The sequence below is a fragment of the Haliotis rufescens genome, unplaced genomic scaffold (assembly GCF_023055435.1).
Source record: "Haliotis rufescens isolate VD_foot unplaced genomic scaffold, xgHalRufe1.0.p SCAF_13, whole genome shotgun sequence".
Taxonomy (NCBI): Eukaryota; Metazoa; Mollusca; class Gastropoda; order Lepetellida; family Haliotidae; genus Haliotis; species Haliotis rufescens.
Window position 1 is genome coordinate 39,508,224 of NW_025963813.1, and position 13,516 is coordinate 39,521,739.

General features: G+C 39.6%; 1 protein-coding gene across 1 annotated transcript; it reads right to left on the reverse strand.

The window, feature by feature from the left end:
- Positions 1-5,654: 5,654 nt before the first annotated feature.
- LOC124116524 (toll-like receptor 4) lies at positions 5,655-13,194 on the reverse strand. The gene is made up of 2 exons (XM_046477882.2): positions 13,117-13,194; positions 5,655-8,718 (listed from the first exon to the last, which is right to left on the reverse strand). The coding sequence occupies exon 2, from the start codon at positions 8,711-8,713 to the stop codon at positions 6,092-6,094; it is 2,622 nt and encodes an 873-aa protein (XP_046333838.2). The 5' UTR covers positions 8,714-8,718; positions 13,117-13,194; the 3' UTR covers positions 5,655-6,091.
- Between the last annotated feature and the right edge of the window lie 322 nt (positions 13,195-13,516).

The following is a 13,516-nucleotide window of genomic DNA, read 5'->3' on the forward strand; positions in this document are numbered from 1 at the left end:
TCAGCTACCAATCACGACTTCTCTCTCCAAACGAAAACAAAATACGAAAAATGTCGGAAGTGTATCCTTCTAATTTTCTATTTAGATACATGTTTTAACTTTAAAGTAATTTTATGTATATCATGTATTATTGGTATCTGTGATGCTGGTACCGTTTTGTTGCCATTGTGTAGCTTTTGTGGAGTTATTATGAATATCAAATACATGCCTTGAAATATGGACTTGTGAAAGAACTCATCATTGAATCATTTGCATTTAAATTAATGCATATACCATTTACTTGGCGTGTATGGACATATTATCCATCTACTTATACACACTTATTATGGACATATACAAAATTTCATTGTACCTTATTATTTAAAAAAATACCCGTGAACATCCGGGTTAGAATAGGCATTCAACAACCCATGCTTGTACGAAGGCGACTTGGGTCGCTGACTTGGTTGATGCATGTCATCGTATCCCAAATGCGTAGATCGGTGCTCTTGATGATAATGACTAAATTGTTTGGTCCAGACTGGATTATTTACGAACCACCGTCATATAGCTGGAATATTGCTGAGTGCGGCGTTAAACAACAAACAATCAAACAAAATCTATATTATTATTAAACACCTTCCAACAATGAGAAATTAAACTTATATTTTCTAAATATTCTGTTATATTTATAACATAATTTGATTCATAATTTAATTACTGCGTTGCTTTCTTCCCTGTCATTCAATGTGCATGTTCAAACCCCTAAACTTTTAATATTTCATTTTTCATAAATGGCTACGTTAGTGCGTTGCCTAGATCTCGCGTTACCTATCCACAAGAATAGATTAAAATAATTTTTTACTATCATATTTCTGTTTATCTAATTCATAATACAAAATTGATAATTCATTTATAATAGTATAGATCATATTCGTTTATATCACTATCTGATGCTAAGGTTTTATTTCAGAAAATATAATTAATTCAAAATGTAGAAAGATACACAATTTGCCATTATTTGACTTTTAAACTGTACAAAGTATGATATAATGATCAGAATGCCTGTAACGGGTGGTATTTAAGAAAGAAATATTTTTTCAGATATGCCCTTCAGTAGTATTATTGCATATCTCCAGAGAGAGGTTTACATTGTTGTTCTCATTATTTGTGGATAATTCAAAAAGCCACATAGAAAATATATATGCTACCATGACGAAAGAATACAGAGTATACATAACTTGCAATTCTATATATTCAGCAAACAGCCCAAAACCGAAACTCCACAACATATCCGATTACACTGATTAAGGCTGTCCCAGTTCTCCATGCGATACTGACGCCCGTTCGTCTCCCAGACCATACGGAATAAATTTAAAAGGAATCCAGCTCAAGTCTAGAACGATTTGGCAAGCCTAGATTGCCTTAATTCTATCCATGAAAGTAAGCATTAATAAAAAAAATATTGTTCTTGTCTGCATCAGATTATATTTTGTAGATACTTATTTTAACAAGGAAAATTGTACTGACACCGGCGCTGTCCCTATTGAAGCTATCCATAAGAATTTCGAATTGCCGTCCATTATTCGATGTCAATACATCGATGACAAGTGAGGATATCATAAAGTAATCGTTGATGCCGCGCTACACTTTGATAAAAATTATAATCAAGTTGACTGGTGTGTACATTACTACAGTGAACATGTACATGATCATGCCCTAATAATCAAATGCCGTAATGTAAAATACTAATTTATTATTGTGTGATGGATTTAACTGGATCAGTGGTAACATGTGATATTAATATTCCATCAATTTCTTTCCTGGTTGGTCCATCCATGTCTACAAAATGAAAATAATACAATTAAAATGGAGCATAGAACAATTCTTAATTTCAGGCTAGAGCTGTGGAAATCTAGACTTTCCCAATCATTATAGACTTGAGTTGGTCTCATGTTTAACATTATTCTCTTGGGTCAACGTCACAGCTCATACCATACACTAACAAGACCAGCTTGCCCCCCGCCGGAGCTCCCGGATTTTGGTTATATCATCTAACATGGCCAACTCTGCTCTTAAGTAAACAAGAACCTAATCAGCGAGGGGTCCTTTATCATCCCTATGTGGCTGCTTATAAAAATCTGATATCTTTTCCCAAAGACCTGGTTAATAATATATTTTCTGCTGAATATTCGAAACAAATAGAGTGAGTTGGTACTACATGTACATATGTATACGGTTACTTGTGGGTTTTGCACTTATTGTGCATATATTTTGAAGTTTGTGTACGGAGGCTAGGTTGGCCCAATTGCCTCGGGCGCTGTATTCGCTACGCAGAGTTGTGTACCTTGGCACGCCAGAAACCTATGACAGTGTGTTCGAATTCCGGCTCGCCCCGATTATATTGTCAGCATTAATACCTTTGCTCGTTGGTTTCACCAAAGTGGTGAACGTCAAAGACCTGCATCATTTCGGGCTTTCCTCCCACGTCAAGCTGACACGGCATGATATAAGTGAAATACTATTCAAAGTGGCGTTAAACCCAACTCACCCATTACCCGTGTGTGCGGTTCCGTTTATTTACTTTAGGTTGTGTTGTGATTACTGCTGGTTTAGATTCGAAGTATGTTTAGAAGAATGTTCTAAGTTCAACCCAAATGTCGTGAATATATCATGCAACCGTATTACTGGTTGGGAAAATAATTGCAAACTACAGTCCATCCTGTTGATTTCCTATGCATCCAGCAGCAAAGCGCATACATGGTTGTCAAATCTTTGTCGAAATAACTGTCAAAGCAATAAACCATGCAGAACCGAAAACGGTATGAATCATGCATTACATAGAGTGAACTACTTGAACAATACTGTGCTCAAATCTGCACAGCAAGCACCATACATGTGATTATTATGACAACTAATTATAAATTTCTCATGTCAAACCCGTTGTTGTACATATGTTGTTGACGCGACTTAAACTTATGATCTCACACACTCATTCCTATTACTCGATTCCGGGGGAGAATAGGTCTTCAGCAACCCGTGCTTGCCGTAAAAGGTGACTATGCTTGTCGTAAAAGGCGACTAACGGGATCGGGTGGTCAGGCTCGCTGACTTGGTTGATGCATGTCATCGATCCCAATTGCGTGGATCGATGCTCATGAAATTAATCACTGTATTGTCTGGTCAAGACTCGATTATTTACAGACCGCCGTCATATAGCTGGAATATTGTTGAGTGCGGCGTTAAAAAACCAACCAACCAACCAACCAACATGTGTTGTTTATTGAACAAAGTAATTCTTTAGAAGCCGGGTATTTAATCGTATTGAAAAATAAGTTGCAATTCCTCCCTGAAACCCTTCTCGCTGGCTGCCTGAATAGGCATACGATACATTGCAAAGGTAGTGCGCAATAGAGCTATTCGGGTAAGGGGGATAATCACTCACTCTCTGTGATACAGTTTAAGCCTGTAGCAAAAGGATATATTCGCTAGTTTTTTTACGGTCTTGTTCTTACTTTGTACAGCCTGAATGGCTCCTGAAGGAGAGGCCACAACTCTTTAAAATGAAAAGTATCATTCTTCTTCCTTTTTGGGGGGCCCGCGTGGCCCAGTCGTCTAAGGCGCCGCGATTCGCTGTGCAGAGTTGCGTACCTTGGACACGCCAGAAACCTATGATATGTTTCTAGGTTTGTCAGCACCATACCCGTGCTCGTGGGTTTCACCGAAGTAGTAAACGTCTGAGACCTGCATCACTTCGGGCTTTTCTCCCACATTAAGCTGTCACGCCGTGATATAACTGGAATAATGTTAAAAGCGGCGTTAAACCAAACTCACTCACTCACTCACTCTTCCTTTTTTGTGACCATGGCTGCATCGACGCCTTTAAGATGCCAGAAAAGACTCAATACATTGACTTTGGCATTTCGTTTGTTATTTTGTCATTAAATCCCGATTGCATTGATGTACACAACAGTCGAATACAATTATTTTCTCTGGACATTCTATAAGGTCGACTGCATATAAGGCTATTGTATGTATGGTGTATTGTCACTAATATCCTAACTTTCATGCAAAAGATAGAGTGATTTACAGAATTCAAATGTTTGAGGACCGATTGCAAAGAGTTCTGTTCATGCTCGATCTTCTCTGGCTGACTTGATTCGATCATTTATTTCTGTTGTGTCTCTCAAACAAATCAATCCTCAAAGAGTACACTCAGTGCCAAATATGATGTTTTTCGCTTGGAATGTTATGTCTTCAAACGGATTTGTACAGTATGATTTAGCTGTAAAGTTCAGATTTGAATTCAGGATCAGTAATCAAACTACATGAAGAAATACCGCATTGAGATTGGATCGAAAGAAACATCCCCTCCAACTTAACTGAGCATTTTTTAAGATGTTTGAGTCATCGTTTTTAAAATAGAAGTAGCCTTCATGATGAACATACATGTAGGTCTATTTGAGGGTATCACGAAGGGCCACCCGAGGATAGCAATCTAAACCTTAGTGTGCAGTCCCGTCTGCTGCACAGTTTGGGCAGTTTTAATCTCTCGGCACATACAGTTTCTAGTTTCTTCGTTCAACAGTTTTCGTTAAACACGTGATTCTTAACACTGGCATGTAAAATGTGACTGTCTGATGACGGATGTGACCGTGGACCTTTCTGCTATTACTTGCGATGAATGTATTCATTCGTTTATGTGTTTGTTTACAAACATTATCAAGAAAAGATGCCTTCGAAATTATGTTTATTCATAAAAAACAAATGGATGTGGGATACATTTTCCCACTGGAACATCTAACATATTTCTTAATTTAAGGTAATCTTAAGGTACTTTTATGGCGCTCGGCGTTAAGGGGCTGAAACAAGGACTGGTCGGCTCGGTGTCAGTAAACTCTGAGTGGGGTATGTTAAACTGCGGCTTGGTATCTCAGTGAGCTGGCACTATAAATCAGCATCAGTCCGGACTAGTACAAGCAGCCGCACAAACACACAAACGTACATTCACGTCGCTATATAAGTGCAATTATCTTGGACGCGACGTTAAACCCCATTTCACCTCACCTGTGAGGTTACAATGTGCTAACGCAACCTCTCTCTACAGGAACAGGTAAGATTACCATGATCCATGAACAAAATCATGATGTGAGCCTGACTCACCAGTACGGCAGTAGCACATTGCCAAGCGACCAATAAAGAGCCGGGGTAGAATAGGTCTTCAGCAACCCATGCATGCTTGCCCTGAAAGGCGACTATGCTTGACGTAAGCATAAGGATCGGATGGTCAGGCTCGCTGAACTGGTTGATGCATGTTTGTTTATTCGTTGTCTAACGCCGCACGCAAACAACAAACCAGCCAGCCAGCCAGCCTTGCCAAGCTGTGTGTAGTCGCGGCAGCATATCAGGGATGTTATGGCATGCATGTGGGAAGTGGTTTGGCTGACGTCGCATGACAGGAGTACTGATATGCGGCGCCATGCAATTGACACTTCCTATTTTATGCAATTTGTATGAATGGTGGGTTCTTCCGGTAGGGCAGAACATGCTTCCCCTTTTCACCTAGTGTCATCACTGATTTTGTGTGACCCATTCATATACATTCCAAAGCTATTGTACCAAATGGAATCTTTTTCGGCAGAAATTCTAGGATGGTTATTCTCTTGCATTGACAGTTTACATTTTGCATACTTTTTATTCGTACAAACGTTTCTCTCCTTGTGAGAACGTTTGGAGCTAACATTGCTGATAATTCAATCAGCGATGGTAATACAAACAATTCCAGACTCATTCTCATTTCATATCAAACTATACACAGCTAGTGTCCACTAATAAATGTTTTCTCTTTCCTATTTTAGTGTGATGCACACTTTTATCCTCACGGCCTTACCCATATCTGATCACCAATCACAACAAATATCAATGAAGTATATTCAAGTTCAGCGAGTAGCTCTGTACTTGCAATTCACGCAAGATGCACATTTGTAACACTATTGCTGTGAAACTGATTACATGTTTGCTGATAATATCCTGCCAGCATCAATGATCACACTTAACATAAGTACAATGCAATCCCTTTCTGCTGAGGGTTCTAGGGGCATATGAATCAGTCTTAGAAGCTAATTGCAGCTTTGATCTTCTCCCAAAACTCCCTTTTATCATTTTCAACTGTTGGATACTTAATATAGGTGTCATAATTGATCTGGTCCCGGATATCTCTACTGAGGATTCTCGTGTCGGGTATGTCAGTATACCACAACACACACAGGACGTCTCTTCCAGTGTGGATGCTCTCCAGCTTAGCCATGTGGACTTCATAGTCACACCAGGCGCTCTTTGCAAAGTCCGGTGACAAAACAGCAATGGTCTTCCTGCTTGACTGAATAGCATTGATGATGTTGGCAGTAATGGCTTCCCCAACCATGAAATCACGGTGATGGATGCACAACCTCAAGCCATAGTGTCTCTCCAGTACAGTTCGCATGTCTTCGATAACGAACCCTCTGTCTCCATCAGCATAGGAAACAAAGGCATCATAAGTAAAATGGTCTTCACCTTCTCTCAGTCTCTGGTAGCCTCTGTACTTCCGTCTAGTGGTGTAGTATAGATAGCGCAGCTTCCATCGATATCGGTATACCATACCAGCTCCAAATATGAACATGGAAAATATTATTCCAACCACTGCTGAGGATATCAGAGGAATTACAATTTTACATCGTAGCCGGAGCTTCACTACAACATCTCCTATATCTAAAAATGTAATAACTTCCCCATTTGATAATCTGCATTGTGTACTGCCAGGTTCTTTTATGGAAATATATGGCCTGGTAATCCACTCTAATGAGTCTAGAGTGGGACAGTCACATTTCAAGATATTGCCCTTGATGCTTAGGTGAAGACTGTCGTTTCTATGAATCATTATTTGGTCAATTTGATCTGTTAGTTGTATTGGTATGTCTTCATATCTGTTTTCCGATATGTCTAAGGTATGGAGGTGCGTCATGTGGCTAATCTCAACAGTCCAAGAGGTCATCATGTTCCAACTTAAATCAAGAACCTGAAGTCTGGTAAGTCTCTTGAATATTGATGAAGGCAGTTCCCGAATAAGATTATTTGAGATTCTTAGTACTTCCAAGTTTGATTGGTTGAACAATATCTGCCCATTTCTGTCCGCTTGAAGAGCCACTGAGAGGTAATTTCTACTTATATTTAAGATTTTTAGGCCACTAGCAAACATGAAAAATGTTGGAGCTATATATGTACAGTAATTGTCAGAGAGATCCAGGTATTCAACTGTGTGAGATTCATGTAATGGCCCTATCCACCTTGTTAAGACATTGTGGGATAAATCGACTGTTCTAAGTTGGTTTCTATTGAAGTTAAGCTCACCAATGTGATAGTTCAATTTACTGTTGCTAACATTTGCATATGTTACATTTGGAGGTAGCAGTATTTTAATACTTAAGTCAATGATTATGTTTTTTTCATATTCTGCATTGTAATAATAACTATTATGATAGTTCCAGCACAAAGAGCTATTGGTACATTCTGCCTCACAGGCACGCGTGCATATTCGTGAATATTGAACCACTGGTTGAGCCTCAGATGAAGGCAGCCTAGGATTCTCGGAGGGAGTTGGGACTGTACCAGCATCAACAAGAGGGATATTAGATGCGTACTGGTTTTCAACATGGATTTTACGTAAATTTGTCAGTTCATTCAGACTCAGGAGATAGGATCCAAATGTCACTCTGTTGTGTTTCATGGATACCAGTTCCACAGTTTTTAAAAGTCTGATGCATTCCTGATCGATCAGTTCCACTCTGTTTGAATCTATATAGATCTCCTTTACATTAAGATCAGTGAAATACCTCATATTGTGATGCTTTATGTGAACTCCTATGGCAAATGTTGTCACAATCCTGTTGATCTTTAATACTCTTAGAGATGAAAACCGAAGCCCATATCCAGCTTCACCAAGGCTATCAAATCCTAGATACTGATTGTTGGAGATGTCTAGAGTATCAATATGCCTCAGTGGCCAAAATGCACTTGTTTCAATAGAGTAGATTCCACATTTGCTGATGTCCAGGTACCTGACAGACGGAATGTGAAGGAAAGATGTATTCAGCAGCTTTTGAATTGAACAGTAGCCCCTTTCCCCTGATACCGTAAGCTTAGTAAGATTCTTGAGTTTCGAAAATCCATTCCCAAACGTGGCATTACGTACACCATCAATGACAAGTGTCCGAAGAGCAGTAAGATCGCTCAGAGCTTTATCTGGGTACACTGAATCTGCGACCTTGCTGTTCTGTCCAATGTTCAGAGTATGCAATCTTTTCTGCTGTCTGAATATCCCGTCTGGATATGCTGTCTCGTTTAGCGGAAGATTGTTTCCATGGAGACTCAGTTGTAGCAGGTTTGTAGCTCCGATAAAAGTGCCCACTTGCAAACTTTTTAGTTGATTGAAGGATAGGTCAAGATGTTCCAATATGGTGAACCGTTGAAACCAACGACCTGACAGAGGATTAATTCTGTTATGAGACAAACACAGGTATGATACTGAATTTGGAATCGTTTCGGGGATGTAAGATAGATCTTTGTCCGAACAATTGGCGATAATTTTTCCATTTGATGCCACACTACACACACAAGGCTTGCAGCTGATGTTGAGATGTCCTCCTTCAGACAGAGTCAGGCAGCCAAGGAACAGACACAGGACGCAAAGTAGCATCTTAGCTGAAATCAAAAAGCAAATTAAAGCTGTCAATACTAATATGAGATGTACCCCATAATGTGTTCGTTTGTCATCTAGGATGCTCCGTTATAAATGTGGTTCTGTCATATGTTACATAATACACTAAGTTTTTGTCATATTGCGGCAAAAACCACGGAGAAGACGCCAGAAATGGGCTTCTCAGATTACATCCATGTGGGATAATCGAACCTGAGGCTTCTGCATGACGGGTGAACGCTTTAACCACTGTGCTACCCTAACACCATATTGTGTTGTAACTCGAATCTGATCAAGCACAAACATAATAATACTAGTAAAACTTGATAAATATATATATAACGCGTTCCATTTTAATTCTGGAAACCCAAAAGTCCAGAAACTTTACGGTCTTTACCCAGTCTCGGTCAAAGGTATTTACAAAAATAAACATGCTGTTTCCAAGGAAGAAAAAATGTGGATACATGTTTTACACATTTTCGTTCATATGTGGATATATTAAGCACAAAGGCACAAAAAATGTTTATGAAAGATGAATTAGTGCCTTGATATATTCAACGAGATGTGTATCATCGTTTAATGGGGTCATTCTATAAAAGTATGTTTGGAGGAGATATCAAAGGAGCCGCCCAATATGCACAGTGTCGTCCGGTGAACTACCACCCCACCCTGTCCATAAGAGTTATGTAATCGGTACACAAATATATTTGATGCGGTGTCAGTGTGGAAGGAGTTTGAATTACGTCCGCCACTGGCCACAGAAATCCTCAAAGTATAGTAACAATCAAGAAGGTCAATGCCGTACTAATTACCTAGTGACGCACGTACCACCGACTGTCAATCTGTCTGCTACAGCAACCATACCATCATCCCGGTCACAACTGGCATATTGACGGCTTATTCAAAATGTTAATTGTAGAAACGTCGTTAAGAGACTAATGTATGTCGTATACAGTCCTCATATTTGATTTAAAAAAGTAAGTACGTCAACTGGGAATTCAACTGGATGTTACCTTCCTTATATCAGCTAACAGCCCTGTTTGTGAAAATATGTACTAGACATAAGATTAAAAGACTAATAAAATCAATTGTAAGACCGCATAGACCATAAAACCGAATTAAATATGTCTTGGTATCATCTCTTGTGTATTAGATGATGGTAATGACCTGGAATGTTATAACGTTACATTAGGACGGAGAAACATTAAAGTGTTTTATAATCCTTGGGAACATGAGCCAAAAGATGTAGCAACATAGACATGCATGGAATAGGGAAAATGGTGAAAACAAACTGAAATAGATTTTAATAAAACATTATTGTACTAAACAACTTGCAAAAGCGGTGCCCAAAGTTGTTTGACCGTGTTATGTGTGTTGTAGACTGACGAATAGCAAGTAATTGTCATGCTGTGCGCATGGTCCCATATACAAATTCAGAAATACATCCGGTATGAAACTGAGAACTAAGATGCCAAGTACAACCTGCATTAACACACGGAAGCAATATACTTGTGTGTATGCCCTATCCTCTGAAAAATGTATCACTAAAGTATTTGCATTGTAATAAATATAGTAATGATAAAACTTGATAATTTGGTAGGTCTCCGACAGATATAATTTTCCGTTATTTTACACCTTTGATTGATACGGATTACGTACATGTAGTCTAGTCACTGTCTCTAGCGTATCTGCTTGTTAGAAATGTCAAATGTCCTGTTATAGCACTGTTCCTAAAATGAGGCAGTTTCTCTTTTCGGGTATAAATAGTTGATTCGTCTTGTCACGCAGGCATTTTTACTTGATCGACTGATTCACACAAACAATTCCGGCAGAGGGTTTTGTATTTTGTTACATACATGAATTGTTAATTGTAGAAGATGCTTACATCACTGTATCTCAGAACGCAAATCTGATAATATTCAAACATGTAATTAGTACACAGTTAATTGTTACATTATACTTACCGCCAAAAGAAACGCGAGCCATAGAAAGATATAAAGAGAAGTATGTATTTTAAGAGTGAGTGAGTGAGTGAGTGAGTGAGTTGGGTTTAACGTCGCTTTTAACAGTATTCCAGTTATATCGCGGCGTGTCAGATTAATGTGGGAGGAAAGCCCGAAGTGATGCAGGTCTCAGACGTTTACCACTTCGGTGAAACCCACGAGCACGGGTATGTACTTTAAGAAGAAATGTTTCAAATGTGTACCACTTAATGGCAAAACTTACAATCAGTCAAGTGTTACCACAGTGTCTTGTCGTAAGAGGCGACAATGCTTGTCGTAAAAGGCGACTAACGGGATCGGGTGGTCAGGCTCGGTGACTTGGTTGATGCAGGTCAACAATCTCAATTGTGTGGATCGATGCTCATGATATTAATCAATGGATTATTTACAGACCGCCGTCATATAGCTTGAATATCGCTGAGTGCGGCGTTAAACAACAAACAGCCAACCTTTTTTGAGGAGGTACACATAAACTGACCATTGTTATGAGTGAGGGAGTTTAATTTTAATTCACGTCGGCATTAATAAATCTTTTTTTTAAAACTGTCGCTGAAGGACAGTATAATAACTACCAATATTTCACAGATTGATTTAAAACTAGTTGTAGAAAATTAAAAATATCTTATTACTGGACAACGACACGGCATAAAAATAAGGGGTTCAGATCACGAGCAACAATGGTAGGGTCAGACTATTGTTATTTCTCATGATACATTTCCCTTCCTCCAGGGCTCGTTGTCTCTAAAGATAGATACACCGGACATTCCTCACACAGTTTCCATTTTGCTGTTGGTTGTATGACAAGGAGGTGTTTTACGTTACGTTCTTTGTACATATTTGTAACTTTAGATAGCTTGTTGAATTTCTTCCTTTAAGGAAGTTCTTTGCCGTCGTCGCATGGCAGGAATACTGCACAAAACACATTATTTTATCTGTAAATTGTGTGAGTGGCTGCTGCTACAGGTAAGGCATGCCATGCTTTTTCTTCGAGAACTGACCGCCTTCGTGGTCTAGAGGTAGAACGTCCGCCCGGAGAGAGGATGCCCCGGGGTTCGTTCCCTGGCCGGGTCATACCAAAAGACGTTAAAATATGGTACTTGTTGTTACCCTGTCTGGCGCTCGGCATTAAAGGGCTAAAACAAGGACTGGTCGGCTCGGAGTCAGTGTACTGTGTCTGAGTGGGGTATTCATGTTAAACTACGGCATGGTATCTCAGTGGTCTAGCATTACAAATTGGCATCAGTCCGGACTTGTACTAGTAGCCACACACACACACACACACACACACACACACACACGTGCATGCACCTCGCTATATAAGTGCAATAATCTTGGACGCGACGTTAAACCCAAATATACTACACCTAACCTTCGAGAACATTCGAGAGCACCTGTGTCCTCTCGTGATTTGTCGGATAATCATGACGGGTTATTCTCTGGCGTTAAAGTTTTATGTTTCCTCAAATTATTAACCTGTATGCAAGTCATCCAGTAAATGACTGGACTAAATATATCTCGCGGAACCATCGCCTTCGCGGAACACGCAATCTACCACATCACCGAGACTGGTGTCGTGATTCATTGAGTTGCCTGTTCCGAGAAGCATAGGGGACTTTGGGGAGCCTTGTTGTTAAAGCGTTCGCTCGTCACGCCGAAGACCCGGGTTCGATTCCCGACATTGGTACAATGTGTGAAGCCCATTTCTAGTGTCCCCAACCGTGATATTGCTGGAATAATTCTAAAAGCGGCGTACAATATAAAACTCACTCACTCCGACACTCCGAGAATCATGGGCTCCTGGGGGCTAACTTAAACCAGGAGTACCCATATATATACCGACATCTCTACCGTCAAAAGTTTTAGGACAATATTTCACAAAATGAAAGCAAATATCATCTGAAATTTCCTGAAACAGCAATAAGTGAAATGTTGAACTTCGACACAGAAAACACCCTTGTGAATTAGGGAATAGGAATTGTAGTCAGGACTTGTGCGCCCGTCCTGTTTCTTTAAGCAAATGAAATTCAGTTCTCTCCAATAATTATTATTGGCCTATTAGTGCCATATATGTGCTTGTGGTTTTCACTGACGTGTCAAACGAGTCTGCGCTTTGCGTGATATAACTATGCTTTTCTTAAGAGGCGACTAACACGATGGGGTGGTCAGGCTCTCTGACTTGGTTGATGCATGTCATCGATCCAAATTGCGTGGATCGATGCTGATGATATTAATCACTGGATTGTCTTGACCAGACTCGATTATTTACAGACCGCCGTCATATAGCTGGAATATTGCTGAGTGCGGCGTTAAACAACAAACAAACATCACTAACGTTTAACAAAGAGGCTGTCTACTGATATTGAATAAATAATATAATATGAAATATAAACAAATTCTCACCTGCAACTTGTGATTCAACACCCAGTCAAACAGCAGGCACAGTTACGCGTAGTTGTGATGGAGGGAGTCGCGGCGTCTACTAAATACATATTATTAAGCACATCCAGGACAGATCACATGACACCGCATATCCGTAGCCGGAACACACTCCTTGTGGGTAATTCCCATCAAAACGCCGTTGAATTATGGGCAGTTGAGGATGAGAAGAACTGGGCTTTTCCTAGGCTTCTCGTGTGAGCATATTGCAGTTATGTTACAGAGCAGAGTGTAGTTTACTGATGATTTAAACAGACACAACTTTTCGCGTTTGTCATGTATGCCTGGTTTCGGTCTTCGGATGTATTTTCAAATATGTATACTTTCTTTAAAAGTTCTAAAAAGCTTGAACTCCAGAATGTGA